The sequence below is a fragment of the Gopherus flavomarginatus genome, chromosome 3, assembly GCF_025201925.1.
Source record: "Gopherus flavomarginatus isolate rGopFla2 chromosome 3, rGopFla2.mat.asm, whole genome shotgun sequence".
Classification (NCBI taxonomy): domain Eukaryota; kingdom Metazoa; phylum Chordata; order Testudines; family Testudinidae; genus Gopherus; species Gopherus flavomarginatus.
In genome coordinates, this window is record NC_066619.1 from 3,327,477 (window position 1) to 3,345,304 (window position 17,828).

The 17,828-nt window shown below is 46.5% G+C and overlaps 1 protein-coding gene across 1 annotated transcript in view; it reads right to left on the reverse strand.

Annotated features, from left to right (window-relative positions):
- Positions 1 to 17,468, reverse strand: part of DCTN3 (dynactin subunit 3) — a 30,656-nt gene extending 13,188 nt beyond the window's left edge. The window contains 7 exon segments of the mRNA XM_050943707.1: positions 6,411 to 6,526; positions 10,269 to 10,346; positions 11,434 to 11,492; positions 12,489 to 12,572; positions 15,781 to 15,867; positions 17,012 to 17,040; positions 17,042 to 17,468. Of these exon segments, the coding sequence (XP_050799664.1) occupies positions 6,411 to 6,526; positions 10,269 to 10,346; positions 11,434 to 11,492; positions 12,489 to 12,572; positions 15,781 to 15,867; positions 17,012 to 17,040; positions 17,042 to 17,130 (542 nt within the window). The 5' untranslated portion in view covers positions 17,131 to 17,468.
- Between the last annotated feature and the right edge of the window lie 360 nt (positions 17,469 to 17,828).

The following is a 17,828-nucleotide window of genomic DNA, read 5'->3' on the forward strand; positions in this document are numbered from 1 at the left end:
GGGCTGCACCCCCGGCTTCCTGCGATTCGCCGTGACTCTCAGCCAGCCAGTAAAGCAGCAGGTTTATTTAGACGACAGGAACATCATCCAAGACAGGTTTTGCAGGTTTTTCAGTTAGGTCCATCATGGGGGGCCCGAGCCCTGTCTGGGCCCCTCTCCATTTCCCAGCCAGCTCCAAACTGAAACTCCCTCCAGCCATCTCACCCAGCCTCCCACTGGCTCCTTCCCCAGCCTCTGTCCATTTCCCAGGCAAAGGTGTCACCTGGTGTCACAATCCAGCTGCCGAGCTTCTTCGCACTTTCCCTCCATTGCTTTGGGTACAAAATGTGGGGGGTGGGGGGGAAGATGGCTGATTGAGGGAGAAAAGTAGAAATACAGAAGAACAGAGTCTAAATTCAACTCTGATGTGTTGTCGTCTCTGAAGTTGGTGTGGATGCACCTGCTTGCTGAGTATGGCCATACAAATCTTTTGTTCCCTTCAGAGTGTTAGGGGGCTTATTCCTTCACCCTCTCACTTCCCTGGTCCTTCTCACATGAACAGAGAGCAACAATACCCGAAGTCCAAAGGCACAAACATTTCAATGTTTATTGGGGTGAACTTCCAGCAAGCATGATTCCAGTTTCCTTCCTTCGTGTCCCCCTTCCCAGCGCTGACACCACAGAGCTTTGTCTGTGTCCCTGTTCCTGTTCCCATCCCCTGTTCCCATTTCTCCCTTTAGCAAAACATGATCCCAATTCCCCCATCCCCAGTCCCTGTTCCCATTCCCCCTCCACCTTCCTGATTGACTCCAGACTATATAGTAAAACCTGTGTTTTGCTTAGCTATTCCTTAACCAATCATTTTACTGAAATGTAACTAACCAATCCTAACATATTGTAACATGGTTATTTAACCAATTATATTCCATCACCTTCATTGGTTTACATCCAACAAAATTAATTATACAGCAGACAGAAACAATTACAGAACTAGACAGAGACCATGCAAACACACAAAACAATACAGAAGTGAGGATTTCACAACTACATCTACACAGACATAAGGGTTTTCCAGCTGTCTCTATTGATAAGTGAGTTCTTGCCAGACAGGACGCTATCAAACTAAGTTTCCTTTTATATCTTCTAGGCTCTTCCCTTTCTCTGGAGGTGATAGAAATATCAGGACAGGATTGTGTTCCTAACAGCCCAATAGCACCTTATTTCAATGTGACTAGTTTGGAATGTGAGGATGTGACCATACACTTCCCAGCTTATGGCTGCCTTTGCTGCTTAGCCGAAGAACCAGGCTTCAGACTGTCACAGTAAGAGAAGGCCATTACACAGACAGTGATTTTTTCTTTTTTCTTTTATACCTCTATAACTAGCTAAGTGATAAGAATACACCTAAATTCTGAAAGTACAGGCCTTTGCAGACAGGCCTGAATATCTATATCCTAACACAGAACCACTGTCTTCTGCAACTTAGGATGCTGGTAGGGGAGCGGGACTTTGCCAAAAGCAGTTAATTCAGCCAGGGGCCTCCCTTAAAACCAAAGTTCACACAGGAACTGACAGTGTCAGATATCCCTTCCCACACCCACCCACAATACAGTTCTGTTCTCCAAAACCGCCAGTTTAACCACTTTGAAATCCCCTCTCAGCAGAGATTTCCACATCCTCTCCAAACTCTTAACCATGTTTTCCATTCAGCACTGTAGGTGCTAGGGAACGGTGTAGTCCACCCAGTGAGTTTACTGTTCCTTTATAAACCATCACCGTGGTGAGGAGAAAACAGCCTAGGAATTTGGGGAGCCATATGGAAGTCTCCAGAAGTTAGAGAAAGCTGCTACTGACACAGGATGCCTTTTCTTGAGTTAAGCAGCCTGCACTGAATGAGTGGCAAACACGACATCCCACCCCATGTTTGCTAAGCCTGTCGTAACAGACTAGTGTAATGATCTGGGATGCCCTGCTGGTGGTATTGTAGTATTCTGAAATAAAGGGAAACTGTATGGCAAGTATAGGATGAATCTTATTTTTAAAGGGAAACAACCCTACAATGTCTTACTTCTGTACAAAATTGTACATTTCCATCCCGGTGGCTAGTCATTGTCCTAGCACTGATGAAGCACAAGACAGTGTGCCCTACATTGAATTTTTGGGGATTTGGAACATCAGACTCTGAATCAGGGATCTCTGAAAATAAGGGACAGGTAGCCACCTTCTGTGGGATATAACATCAGCTAGCAAGCACAAGAATGGTCAGGTTAAGGAATACTTTGAGGGTTTGCAAATTCAATTATTGCTTTTTTATTTTATTTTTATTAAAGTTTCAAACTAAGCAGGGTTGGAGTGGGGCAATATCTGTTTCAGAGGCTTCCAGGGAAGATCTATGTATCAAGTGGGATTGGTTAATCAGTAAGGATACATCTATATTGCAAAAGAACGAACTAAACCAAACACCACCAAGTCTCAGAGCCCAGGTCAACTAACTTGGCCTCTTGCCTACTGAGCTAAAAACAGTAGCATAGACATTACGGCTCAGGCTCTGAAACCCAACAACTGGAAGGGTGTCTCAGAGCCTGAGATCCAGCCCCAGTGGGAACATCTACACTGCTATTTTTAGCCTGGGAGCATGAGCTAAGTCAGCTGACCCAGTGTGACACTCTGTACCCCAAAGCAACACTCTGGCACACCCATATTTACCTTAGTGATATGCTTATATGTTTTGTACAAAGTAGGCCTTGTGGGGTATCAGTCTAAAAGTCCTAATCTGTTGAACATTAATAGCCTGTAGGATTGTATGTGCTGTCACTGTATGGGAAATTCTGTATGAAGTTTTGCTATGTGTCACCAAACTACGTTGTGAAGTTGGAAACACCCACAACCAACCTTTCAGGTACAACAATGGAGAAGCTAAACAGTGCTAATGGCCCCATTAAAAGGAACCCACACACTCAGGGACTACCTCAGGAACTATATACAATGGAGCAGTGGTCCCCAACCTTTTTCATCTGGTGAGCCAAGGAGGACCATGGCGGCAGACGAGCATCCGCCGAAATTCCGCCGACAAGCGGCAACGTCAATAGGCATCGCTGCCGATAAGCAGTGTCATCCAGAGGAGTCGCCACCAAAATACTGCCGAAAATTGGCAGCATTTTGTCAGCGACGCCTCTGGATGACGCAGCTTATTGGCGGCATTTCAGCAGATGCTCGTCCGCCAGCCAGTATGCGGGCACACTTAGGCCTTGGCTACACTTGAGAGTTACAGCACAATAAAACCGCCCACAGCGCTCTAACTCACTCCCCGTCCACACTGGCAAGGCACATACAGCGCTGGATCTCCGTGGCTACAGTGCTGTAGGTACTCCACCACCCTGAGAAGAACAGCAGCTGCTGCGGAGTGGCTGAGATGCTGGTGTTCCAGTGTAAACGGGGAGTAACCTTATTACGCAGTGACTGACCTCCGGAAATTCCTCATAATCCTTTTAGGTGAAGGTTCCTCTCCTTGTTTTGTTGTGATGCCTCTCTGTTTTGTTGTGAACTCCAGGCTCCGGGAGCTGCTTATCAAAAAAATAAACAACTACTGTTTGCTGTGAATGAGTGAGAGGCAGGCAGGGGGGGCTCCCTTTGGAAGGCCCACAGCTAATGTTGACTTGAAGAGAGAGGCGGTGGGGGGCGGGGGGGAAGGGTCCATTTCAGCCCAGCTGCTTATCTGGTCTGTGAGGAAAAAAAAAAAAAAACAGCTGCTGTTTGCTTTCAGTGAGTGAGAGAGGGGTGGAGAAGGGTCAGAACTTGCAAGGCAGGGAGCTGACACAGTGTCAGCTCCAAAAATCCACTCTATCTCCCCCCACGCTCCCTGTCACACTCCGCCCCACCCTTTTGAAAAGCACGTTGCAGCCACCTGAATGCTGAGATAGCTGCCCAAATGCACCGCTCCCAATGCCAGTGCAGATGCTGCAAATGTGGCCACGACAGTGCGCTGGCAGCTGTCAATGTGACCAGATTGCAGCGCTTTCCCTACTACACAGCTGTACGAAGACAGGTTTAACTCCCAGTGCTGTACAGCTGCAAGTGTAGCCATACCCTTAGATGCCCCGGTGGGCACCATGGCACCTGTGGGCACCATGTTGGGGACCCCTGCAATGGAGGCTTCTCAGAAGGAGCACATAGGCAATGGAGGACCCTGGACTGGGGGGCAGCTTGGACCGCCCACATCATAAGCAAAGATCTTTCCAGCAAGCTAGAAGAAACTATAAAAGGGGGAAGTGACATCATCACTTGGCCTCCCAACTCAGCACCTGGAAACATGCCCAGAGGACAAAGCCTTTGACTGGGAAGGTGATCCCAAGCTGGAAAGGAGAATCCCCGTTTGTGTATTAAGAAACAAGACCATCAGGATGAGACACGGTTTGATTCAAATCCTGTCTAGTTTATAGAACTCAGCTTGGATTTTATTTCTAAGGTATAACCTACTTTGATCTGTACAATTATTACTTATAATCACTAATCTACCTTGCTGTAGTTAATAAATCAGTTTTATATTTTACCTAAAATAGTGGCCCTTGCGTGAAGTGCATGGAAAAAAAATCCAAGCTCAGTTAACAAAAACTTCTACAGGTCCTTTTCCCATTGAGGGAGAGGAAGACTGGGTAATAAACTTAAACTGGTCAGGCTTTTAACCAGGGTAAGAAGGTACAATTCAGGGGTGCAAGACTGGGGAGCTGGGAGAACTGGCTGGAGCCTCTCTAATGTTGGTTCATGAGTAGCTGGCAAAAGCATTCATGTAACTCAGCTGGGTGTGTCCCAGCCTGTGGATGTTTGTGCGAGTGCAGTAGGTTTGCAGTTCATCACAGCATCTCAGTGTGAAAGGAAATCCAGACTGATGGGACAGAAGGCTTAGTGGTACTTCAGTTCCAGGTTGTACCTCAGGGAACCTGTCACACCCAGGCTCTGAGATTCGCTGTAGCTTTTGTTTTGTTTTTCAGTGCAGATGTACCCTAAGAGGAATTTCTCTCTGATTCAACACCGATCCACTCTCCATCTCTAGTGCTGCACTGATGGAGGTGCTGTCTTTTGGACAAGATGTTAAACCAGTTGTGGTTACTGAAGATCCTAAAGCATTTCTTGTGTGTGTACTTATCCGTCCTCCAGTGTCCTAGTGAAATTTCAGTATAGGTAATTACAAACACAACAAAGGTGTGCAGTGACACCTTAAGGACTAATGGTTTTATTTGGGCGTAAACTTTTATGGGTAAAAAAAACCTCACTTCAGATGGATGGCATATGGACACCTCAGCAAGAATATGGGCAATGGCTACCCCCTGAGAGTCATCAAGCTATGCAAGGACATGTGTTAAGCTCATGTGATCCTGGACTCCATCTTAGGCCAGTACATTTCCAAGCATGTGGCAAAGGATATAAAAGACCCCCGAGCTATCTGCATTTTGTCTCTTTCCTGCCCTGATTCTCTGGACTGTGGATTTACAACTGAAAGGAGTATTTTGAACTATGGACTGAAGCCCTACCAATTTTTTTGACGTTACCAGAGAGAGACATCACAGGCCAGCAGTCTATTCCATCACTGCTACAAATCTGATATAAGGACTTGGCAATGATTTGTGTGTATGTGTATATATAGTGACAAAGTTTCTCCTCTACCTTGGTGGGTCCTGTGGTTATTGGCAGATTTTCTCACCTCAGTGATCTTCCCCACAATCTGGATCAACTCCTCCTGTGTCTGATCAGGAGTTGGGAGGTTTCGGGGAAACTCGGGCCCGCCCTCTACTCCAGGTTCCAGCCCAGGGCCCTGTGGATTGCAGCTGTCTATAGTGCCTCTTGTAATAGCTGCATGACAGCTAAAACTCCCTGGGCTACTGCCCCATAGCCTCCTCCAAACACCTTTATCCTCACCACAGGACCTTCCTCTTGGTGTCTTGAGATTAGAAGAACCCTATATTTGATTAAATTGGTTTTCGGTAACCACTCATCACAGAATCCAGTATCTGGGTGGTGAGACAAGGGCTGGAGTGCCTGGAGACTCTATTTTTGACATCTTGTTGACCAGTGTGGCGAGACAGAAGTTTACTTTTGTTACTGGTTTGGTATGATCCAATAAGAACCACCACCAGTTTGGGGTGAGTCTACCCTATTTCACAGCAGTTTGTCCTGAATTCGGCACTGTCAGCAGTGAACCCACTGAGGCACAGTGACACTGGGTCCAGTCCCCTGCTCCAATGACTCATTAATCCACAGCAGAACAGCATATCTAAATGCATATTATCTATATCTGACTGCCCCTCAACATATCCTTAGGTAGTGGGCTAACTCTGTAGGTCCATCACTGAAGAACTGGTTCTTGAGAAGGTTTTTAAATGAGGACATTTGAAAGCAGTGTAAAAGAATCCACAAAGTGGACAGATGTGCTCTACCTGTGAAATAGTAGCTGGAAGGTTTGCAAAGGAAAAGAATGATAGGCTCCAGCAATACCCCTCTGTTCTGCCAAGTTCATACGTCTTCGACATTTCGACTGAATGAGCAGTGGCACCTGCAATTAAAACATCAGCAGATTAACAGAGGCCAGACCCTGCAACAAGCAGATCACAAGGCATTTCTAATGTCACAGATAGACCATCAGTCTATCCATCCTCTGTTCCTCATGGTGGTATGAGTGCCTAGGAGTCAAAGAAAAACAGTGGATACAATATCTTATGACTGAATTCATCTCACAACAGGATGTCGAGAACATCACATGATAATCTCATATGGAGATTAGCATGGTATAAATGATGGATAAAAATACAGAGCGGGTTGATGTCACACACTGGTAAGGAAAATCAAGATCTCATCATTCACCTTTGGTCAAGGGTGTCAAATCAGCGCAGAGGAAAAAGATACTTCTCAAAAGTTATAACATTACCAGACACATCATGGCAAAGTGGTCGGGGAGAGGACAGGGATTCTGCTGACTTAGGCCTTGGCTACACTCACACTTTACAGCACTGCAACTGGGGTGTGAAAAAACACCCCCGAGTGCTGCAAGATACAGCGCTGTAAAGCGTCAGTGTAATCAGGGCAGCAGCGCTGCTGCACGCTACACCCGTAAGGGATGAGGTTTACATGCAGTGCTGGGAGAGCTCTCTCCCAGCGCTGCCACTCTGACTACACTCACACTTCAAAGCGCTGCCGGGGCAGCGCTCCCGCAGCGCTGCCGGGGCAGCGCTTTGAAATTCCAAATGTAGCCATAGGTTATATCCCCGACATCCTTTTTGAACATAGTCAGTAAGGAGGAGTAATTAGACTGAGCTTTGTAAAGGTACTACATAAAAGTGCACAATGCTATTTGTATCCTTGCCAATGTGCCCTCTAGTTTTTTACATCCATGTGCAGAATGAATTGTTATGTGCACCAATATGGAGGGGATGTGTGGTGGTGGTAGGGCCCAAGGGTTCGGAGTGTGGGAAGGGGCCCAGGGCTGGGGCAGACGGTTGGGATGTGGGGGCTCTGGCTGGGAGTGTAGACTCTGTGATGGCACCAGGGATGAGCGGTTAGCAAGTGGACTCAGGGCTAGGGCAGAGGGTTGGAGTGCAGGAGGGTAAGGGCTCTGGCTGGGGGTGCAGGCTCTGGGGATGAGGGGTTTGGAGTGTGGGAGGCGGTTTGGGGTGCAGGCTGCCCCAGAGTTGTGGTGGGGAGAGAGGCACCTGTCCCCACCGCAGCCCTGCACGCTCCAACTTGCTCCCCACCCACCCCCTACCTCTGTCCTCTCCAGGCCCCTATGGCGTGCATGGCCCTTGATAGCCTGCTGTGCAGCCTTGACAATAGGCTACAATCTAAGCTCCCTCTAAGCTGGGTGGCTGCTCAGCAGGCTATCAAGGGCTGCGTAAGCGCACGGCCACAGGGGTCTGGAGAGGACAGAGGAGGAGGTGGGTGGGTGGGAAGCAAGTTGGGGCGTGCAGGGCTGTAGTGGGGACAGGCGCCTCTCCCTACAGCAGCCACAAGGGCCTGGAGAGGACAGAGGCAGGGGGTGGGCAGGGAGCAAGTTGGGACATGTGGCACTGTGGTGAGGACAGGCACCTCTCCCTGCTGCAGCAGCTCCAAGCTGCCATGCATTCACTTCAACTAGTTTCGAAGGAAGTCAGTCAGGGTAAAACTTGGCTCTTATGACGCTCACACTCCTGGGAATGGGTGCTAGGGTTACTAATGGTTAAAACATTAGAACCTATTTAAGGTCACTAATTACAAAGGCAATCATCTCTGCGGTCTACTAGAAAAGAACTGGGAGTGTAAAAGACGCGTACACGTCAAGGTTTATATGGTTTTGTACCTCGAGCTGCCATTTAGTTGTAACTACTATTGCCACTTTTTTACCAGCACAAAGGGGTGTGTAATTTAAATGACTGCTTCTGATGCAAAGTTTTCAGCTATAAGAAATAGTATCAAACAAACAGTGTGAGCATAAAAAGCTGTGCTACCTTCAATTCGGTGGGGAATGTACTCTGATTTAATGATTTCTATTGAATAATCAAGCAAAATTCCATCTCATCATGGACCAAATGCGCACAAGTCTGGTATAAAAATAAGCCAGTAAAAAAAATTTGGGGGGGGAGGAGGGGAGAGAAAAAACAGAATTTCTGCACAATTTTATTCCTATATGTCAAAAAACTTCAAGAAAAAAAGGCTTTCCAAATTCTGAAGTATGAAATTTTGACCATCTCTAGTAAAAACCTTTCCACCACCTGAAAAGTATTGTAGCTCCCTCTGCTGGTTTTATGCCAGCAATGCTCTGTCCCCGAGCATATCCTGACATCAAAAGTAGGAATGCCCAATCAAACAAGCTGTTAACAGAGAACCTTTGATAAAACATAGCTTCATTAGGCAGAGCGGGTGATAGCACACAGCTGTGTTTTCAAAAGAAGATAGATTTAGTAAGATAAGCTAGTTCAAAGTAACAGCAAATATTATGAACAGAAATTCTACACAGGCACCTTTAAAGAGTTAAAAAGCAAATGCCAGTGGTGTTGTCTGGGTTATTTATTTTTTTAAATAATCAGCTTCAGTGTTGGAGGTATGACAAAGTTCTTTTCAAATTACAATTGATTCCATTACTCCCATTTGTGTCAGTAAACCTGCATCTGAGGAAGGAATAAAGTTTCTGGGTGGGATTTCTAGAAGCACTTGGCATTTACTTATCTCCCCTCCACTGGGGTCAATGGGAAAATTTCAGTGGGAGCAGAGTTAAGCCAATGCAGGCTGCTTTTGAAAAATACCCCACTCTACATAATCAAGGTGTGCCGCCTCAGCACCTCTCATGCAAACCACTTGAATTCAAGTGGGAGGGGCCACACCCCAACCTTCTCCCACACTCTGAACCCCTCGCCCACTCCCCCATCACACCTCACCTCCATCACATAACAAAACTCATTCTGCACTCAGATGTAAAAATTTAGAGGGAACATTGGTCTTTCAAGCCTAAGGAATCCATACGATCACATTTCCGTGATGGGAAGAGAGGGTTAAGTTTAAAAACCAAAGCCCACTAACACTTAGTATAAGATGTACTTATACAGTGCTTCCATCCAAAGATTTCCAAGCACTTCATAGAGAAAGTGAAGTATTGTCATCGCAGTTGTACAAATGGAACCATAAATGCATAAAGAGGTTAAGTGACATACCCACGGTCACAAAGCAAGTCAGTGGCAGGGTTGGGGATACAACTCAGCTTTCCGGACTCTCAATCCAATGCCTTATTCACTACACCACACTGCCTCTGTAATTATGGTTGCTATCCTGTAAGGGACACCTCAGGCCTCTAGATGTAATTTGGGACCAACTGTTGCAGGACTTTGGAACTCCAGATTATACATTTCCAGAAACAAGTGAAAACCTAAACATTTCCTTGGTATAGTGCCATCCATCTGGTAATGTTAAGAGTGTTCAGTTCCTGTCAGGGCACAGCAGTGAGAAAGTTCCCAGGGTAAGATTTTCAAAAGTGCTCTGCACTGGTGCAACTCTGCTCCTAGCAAAGTCTATGGTCAATCTCCCCCTGACTTCAATAGCGGCAGTGTCAGGGCAGCGCTGAGTGCTTCTGAAAAATCCCATCAGTAAAGGCCTATAGCAAGTGGTGACAGGACCTCATTGGCAAGGAAGGGTATGGCAGGAAGCAGTGTGAGGGAATGGAGAGAGCTACAGAAAAGTCTAATTATACAATTCCAGGCTCTTACATCTCTCCTGGGGTGTAGCTCTTCCCCACGATTTCTTTAACTGTGTGCAGCAGGCCATCAAACACTGACCTGATGTCTGCGTGCAGATGTCAATCCATCTGATGTTCCATTATCTTGGACTTGTTGCTTGTAATCAACTCTGCCTGCCTTGAAAATTTGGAAAAACTAGATATTAGACATCATTCAGCATTCAAAGAGAATAGGAGACTGCAAATACACCTGTGCCTCTCTTTTCTGTTTGGATGGACAAGCTTGCCCCATCGTCTCCGTTTTTAGGAGAATGAGTTTTCCTTGGTACCAGTTGTCAGGCCACCTCTTGTGTGTCTGGGACCCCTGCTGCATTCATGCACTGGGAGTGCTGTGGTTAACCTGAGGCTGTATTAGTGTGGACACCACAGTCATCACTAGGGATAGAACCCAGGACCTTCAGCCGCAAGAGCCCCTGTGCTGCTTCAGTAGAAGGAGTTACTCTCTTAGCGGAGTAAGCCAGCTCTAATCCTGCAGGTGGACCAGTACCAAAAGGGGACATAATCATGCACATTTAGCCAGAGAGTGGCAGTGACAACTCCACTGAAGTAGGGAATCAATTCACCATCAAGAAATCCTTCTTACCGCAGTGACTTCAGCTCTGTTTGGAACAGTTCTATCAGTTCCTGTCAGAGAAAAGCAACCAAATATACTAGCCACTAGCACAGCCTCAGTGACAATGTCTCAAGAAAGGCAGGGCAGATGCTCCTTTCTCTCCTTGGAATCAGATACAATATGCTCAGTGGATTCGGCTTGAGGCAGGCCCTTTACCCAGTGCTGTAAACTGAGCTGCTCTTTTTATGTGAACTAACTTTCAAATTCCCACCCACCTGAACTGGGAAGGGGACTGTACTCGGGTGGTGGTGGTGGTCTCTCCCGCTCTGTGTCGGAGGGAGGCCACACTGCCTTGCTAGGCCGTCAGGATCTCGGCCTAGTATTGGGGGAATTAGCAGTTAGCCCCACTGCTGTTTTTAAAAAGCCACCCAAAGCTATTTGTACACTGAGATGTTCCAGAGCAGAGATCTCTTCTGACTCCTGGAACAAACTGAAAACAACGTAATGGAAAGAAGAAATACTGATAATCGTAACTAGAGTGGTTTTAGTCTGTGCTACTAATTACCCCATCCTTGCCCACGAATTACCTACGGTTAACAAGAGGCCCCATCCCTGCCCACTGAAGATTAACCATGATGAATATTCACTCTACCTGCTGCTGTATGTGGATTTGAGCAAGTCGCTGCAGTTTGGCAGCATGGTCAGGAGCAGCTGCAAAGTACAGAACAAAAGTCAGTCCTGGCTTAGTTTTGACATCCAGGAATTGCAGTTCCCAAAGTAGAGACGACTGTCTAAGAGCATATTTAAAATCTTTCTATTGGGATTAATTTAATACATTTCTTGTCAGTAGAAGCACATTACAGCTCAGAAATGCCCTGAAGATAAATACTGCTGGCCACCGGACCAACAGTGCTTACTGCCACTTTACTGCTAAGTAAGTGAAATGCCAACATTTTAGTTGTTTGTGTTTACACTGATCAGAACCAACTGAAAACAACGTTCCAAGATCACCCCTCTGTTGCCTCTGGGGCCATGAGAGGTGGGTCCCGTGCAGAAGATTAGATGCAGAAGAGACTTGTATGAAGCAGGCAACTGGATTACTATGTGCGACTATTACTGGTAAGCAACTGCATGGAGACTACAGAGACCTCACCATGCAAGGGGCAGAGATACTCAGTGAACAGGAACCTACACCTTAGAAAGGAGACGTTCTACTGAGTTTTTCCCCTATAAGATTCTAAGAATTGTGTAGAGTAACGTGTGCATTTGTTGGCCTCCATTTCCCCCCCCCCCTCCACAATTACACTGGCTCACTGGACCAGCTTCTCAGGAATATTTAACAGCCTTGCCAGTATAACATGGCTCTGGGGTCACTTAAATTCAGCCTACCTGTACAGTGGCAGTATCGTAGCCAGAAGGATACATTCACGCCCATGCTGCTGAAGATGATGACCATGCCACATTCTGCATTTCTTCTGCATGCTGCTGCACTGCTTTAGCACCCACAGCCTTCTTAGATTGCAAACTCGTCAGAGTTGGAAACGCTTACAATGGTTTCCAGTTATTTGAGGCAGACAGCTAGAGAACTTCTAAAAACAGCATTTTCACATTGTTCTTAGTGCCCAGGGTAACAAAACAGGCCACTTGTCTTCACTTACTGCAGGACAGCAGCTATGAAAAGGCAGCTTGCAGATGAGCATGCGTTACCTTTGACGTGTGCACTGTCCAAGAACGGCTGGAGGTTGTTCGCCTGCTCCAGAAGGGCAACTTGGGAAAGAATAAACTGCTCCTCTGGTTTAAAAGACAGGAGAAGTTTAAGTCAAAGACTATTTCAGCTTTTCACAGATGAGAAAAAAAAAATATCATAGAACATCAGGGTTGGAAGGGACCTCAGGAGGTATCTAGTCCAACCCCCTGTTCAAAGCAGGACCAATCCCCAGACAGATTTTTGCCCCAGATCCCTAACTGGCCCCCTCAAGGACTGAACTCACAACCCTGGGCCCAGCAGGCCAATGCTCAAACCACTGAGCTATCCATTTTGGCCTGGGTCAGCTTCCCCTTCTTATAAGGCAATCAAACCTACATGCAGCAGAAAGACTTCACCGCAACGATACTTTACATTACTACTGCACCTTCCAACCAAGGATCTCTGTGCCTTTCGCAAACACCTCCCCACCCTTTTCTGGGGTAGGTATTATCAGATAGGGAAACAGAAGCTGAAAGGCGGCACACAGTACATAAAGGGAAGAACCAGGAGCAGAAGCCAGGATGTTCCTCACTAAGCTAGTGATGGAAAAAGCACATGCTTTTTGTTCTTTCATTGGCTCAGTTGTTGAGTCCCATTAAAAGTCAACCTCACGGCCCACGAGTCTCCCTCACTTACACCAGTCTGAATCGGGGGAAACACCACTGGAGACAATGGAGTTACACACACCTACCACAGGAGAGGGGCGACTCAGATCCCCTGTGTGAGAGCTGGATAGGGTTCGAATTTCACAGTATATACACACTTCAGTGTTCATAAGAGCCGTTTTGTTGCTAGACTTAGGACAACAATGCAACACACCTCTTTTCCCTCCACCCCCCAAAACTTCTGACCAAAGGCCAGACAGACTCGGAGGGAAAAGCAAGCTATTTCGATGGTTAGGAAAGATAGAAAAATGTGGCAAAAGACCACCTTGGCTTAACCACGAGATCTTGCGTGACCTACAAAACAAAAAGGTGTCATATAAAAAATGGAAACTAGGTCAGATCACAAAGGATGAATATAGGCAAATAACACAGGAATGCAGAGGCAAGATTAGAAAGGCAAAGGCACAAAATGAGCTCAAACTAGCTATGGGAATAAAGGGAAACAAGAAGACTTTTTATCAATACATTAGAAGCAAGAGGAGGACAAAGGACAGGGTAGGCCCACTGCTCAGTGAGGAGGGGGAAACAGTAACGGGAGACTTGGAAATGGCAGAGATGCTTAATGACTTCTTTGTTTCGGTCTTCGCTGAGACGTCTGAAGGAATGTCTAGCATAGTGAATGCTTACGGGAAGAGGGTAGGTTTAGAAGATAAAATAAAAAAAGAGCAAGCAAAAAATCACTTAGAAAAGTTAGATGCCTGCAAGTCACCAGGGCCTGATGAAATGCATCCTAGAATACTCAAGGAGTTAATAGAGGAGGTATCTGAGCCTCTAGCTATTATCTAAGGGAAATCATGGGAGACGGGGGAGATTCCAGAAGACTGGAAGGGGGCAAATATAGTGCCCATCTATAAAAAGGGAAATAAAAACAACCCAGGAAACTACAGACCAGTTAGTTTAACTTCTGTGCCAGGGAAGATAATGGAGCAGGTAATTAAAGAAATCATCTGCAAACACTTGGAAGGTGGTAAGGTGATAGGGAATAGCCAGCATGGATTTGTAAAGAACAAATCGTGTCAAACTAATCTGATAGCATTCTTTGATAGGATAACGAGCCTTGTGGATAAGGGAGAAGCGGTGTATGTGATATACCTAGACTTTAGTAAGGCATTTGATACGGTCTCGCATGATATTCTTATAGATAAACTAGGAAAGTACAATTTAGATGGGGCTACTATAAGGTGGGTGCATAACTGGCTGGATAACCGTACTCAGAGAGTAGTTATTAATGGCTCCCAATCCTGCTGGAAAGGTATAACAAGTGAGGTTCCGCAAGGGTCTGTTTTGGGACCGGCTCTGTTCAATATCTTCATCAACGATTTAGATGTTGGCATAGAAAGTACGCTTATTAAGTTTGCGGACGATACCAAACTGGGAGGGATTGCAACTGCTTTGGAGGACAGGGTCAAAATTCAAAATGATCTGGACAAATTGGAGAAATGGTCTGAGGTAAACAGGATGAAGTTCAATAAAGATAAATGCAAAGTGCTCCACTTAGGAAGGAACAATCAGTTTCACACATACAGAATGGGAAGAGACTGTCTAGGAAGGAGTATGGCAGAAAGAGATCTTGGGGTCATAGTGGACCACAAGCTTAATATGAGTCAACAGTGTGATACTGTTGCAAAAAAAGCAAATGTGATTCTGGGATGCATTAACAGGTGTGTTGTAAACAAGACACGAGAAGTCATTCTTCCGCTTTACTCTGCGCTGGTTAGGCCTCAACTGGAGTATTGTGTCCAGTTCTGGGCACCGCATTTCAAGAAAGATGTGGAGAAATTGGAGAGGGTCCAGAGAAGAGCAACAAGAATGATTAAAGGTCTTGAGAACATGAGCTATGAAGGAAGGCTGAAGGAATTGGGTTTGTTTAGTCTGGAAAAGAGAAGACTGAGAGGGGACATGATAGCAGTTTTCAGGTATCTAACTAAAAGGGTGTCATCAGGAGGAGGGAGAAAACTTGTTCACCTTAGACTCCAATGACAGAACAAGAAGCAATGGGCTTAAACTGCAGCAAGGGAGATTTAGGTTGGACATTAGGAAAAAGTTCCTAACTGTCAGGGTAGTTAAACACTGGAATAAATTGCCTAGGGAAGTTGTGGAATCTCCATCTCTGGAGATATTTAAGGGTAGGTTAGATAAATGTCTATTAGAGATGGTCTAGACAGTATTTGGTCCTGCCATGAGGGCAGGGGACTGGACTCGATGACCTCTCGAGGTCCCTTCCAGTCCTAGAGTCTATGAGTCATGGTCACTCATTAAGGGAAGGCCTTCAATAGCGAGAAAAGCACTCCTCATGCAGGCACTGGCTCCACTGTGCCAGCTGCATGGCAAGTGCTTGCCAGGAGCCAGAGCCTGGGGACTGAACCACGCTTGTTCTTCTCTGTACGATTCATACTGTACTTTCTCCATTTCTGATCTTTTACTGAAACATTAGCCAGCTTACAGAGGAAGACTAGACACCAAAGGAGGCATTTCTGTCCTAAGCCCATGACTGAGAGAGATTAAATGAATTGCATTCAATTAAAATCCCACCCCCCAACTTGTCGTGTGAGCTTCTGGGGAATGAGCATACTCCTTCATGATGTACCTGCTAAGATGAACTGCAGTTTCATGGCATCAGGAACAGCCATTAGATCAATGTACCAAGGATCCAGATATTTTATTAAATCTTCAACTAAGATCAGAAGTAGGTGACAGAGAAGGAGAGAGGAGAAGTGACTAGTTCTGGAAGTACTGCTTGTCACAATTTCCTACTTACTACAAGATGTTGTTAAAAAGAATCAATAGCTACATTACTTCTACAGTACCATGACCGTTCACAGCATTTTATAGACCACATGAATGAGCTTATAAATTTGAGCCAGCTAACTATTTTAGACAACAATTCAAATGTACAAAGATGCAGAGGCATCCTCAGTGGGGGATCAGAAAGGAATGGCTTAGCTTAACAGTACAAAGTTGTTGCTGCACCAACCCCCTCTAAGTTTCCTTGTTTGGTTTTATTTAAAGTGCGTACACACATGGCCCAACACCAATAGACACCCATTATTTATAGAAGGTGCCACTAACCTGCTAAGTATCACATTAGCCAAATTTTAAATTCAACTGCAGAATTCACAGTCCATTCTTTAAAGGAAGGGCACAAAGTGCTCACTTTCCATCATGTGGCCTGCTAGTTCCCCTGCCCTCTGAAATGTCTTTCCTTTGCACACCCAAGTCTTGCCTTCTGAAGCTGGCTGAGGGTGTGCTAAAGTGCCACCACTCTGTCCCCTCCAAGCACAGCATGCTGTTCCTGCAACATCTCACATCTGTTACAAAAACCCCAAGGTTGCTTGCAATCTCAGTTGTCCTTGATTGGCATTGGAACTTATTTCTCCCTGTTGAGCAATCAGAGCCCCTGATTTTCTGCAGGTGGACATACACTGAACATGTCCGACTCCCTTCTGATGACACCAGGCCTGATGGGCTGCAGATTTCTAGGGGGATCTGATCACAGTGGAGAGCACACACAGTCCCAGGGAAGGAATAAAGCTGAATCTTTAGGTTTTAGATCTCTGATACCGAAACAGAAACCAAAGTAGATTCCTTACTTTCACCTCTCAAGAGGTGCACTGCACTTGAGAGATGCCAGCTTGTCTACTCAGTCCTTTGCCTCCCAAGGAGCTAATGATGAGGGCTGTTTTTAAACCCACTCCAAAACCAAACTCAAATGATCTCAGACAGGCCACCCAAGAAGACAACTGTGTAAAATTCAATTTGGATCTAAACCCTTGGGGTAAAAAACACACACAAAACACAACTGCTGGATGAATACTTACTTTTCTTGTACAAAATTTTAATTCTCTCTTTTGCCTGCAAGGTTCCCCAAAGCCACCTGAACTTTCACCAAGCCATCTGCTGCCTGGAAGGAAAGAGATGGTATTATAAACCAAACCATTATTAAGTGACACTTCTAACCAGGATCCCACAACTCAACTGTCAGGAACAGGCCAGCAAGAAGAGAAGATAAAAAGTATATTTAAAGCTGTTTCAGTTACTGACATTCACACACAACATATTTCAACTAGCAGCCTGAACGGTTCCGTAACGTCACCACAGGCTGCTAAACAGAGCCCAGGTTGTACCCCAGAGGTGGCTGCAGTTCAGAAGTAAATGAAGCAGCCTGCGCTAGGCAGCCCGTCCGGGGCACTGGGACAAAAGGCTTCGCACTATTCTCGGGCTCCCCTGTGCCCCGGGGAGCCTCGCTCAGGGCAGCAGTGGAGCGAGCCAGGCCCGCTGGAGAAGAACCGCAGCCGGGGGGGGGAACAGGGCCTGGCGACTTAAAGAACAAACAGCCAGAGCTTGGCTGCCCCCCACGCACCCCTCGGGAGTCCAATCCCCGCTCCTCCGCGCGCCTCCCTCCCCCCCGTGTCCCTCGGGGGCCAATCCCCCCCCCGCGCCTCACCCCGTGTGTCCTTCGGGGGCCAATCCCCGCCCCCCGCGCGCCTACCCCCAATGCGGAAGCTGCAGCCACCTGCCCCGGCACTCGGCCCCGAGCCGCAGGGAACGGGCCCCGCTGGCCCAGCCCAGGGCCCCTGGATGGTCCCGGGGGGTGGGTCACACACAGGCCAGGCGGGGGGGTGCTGAGGAGCCCGC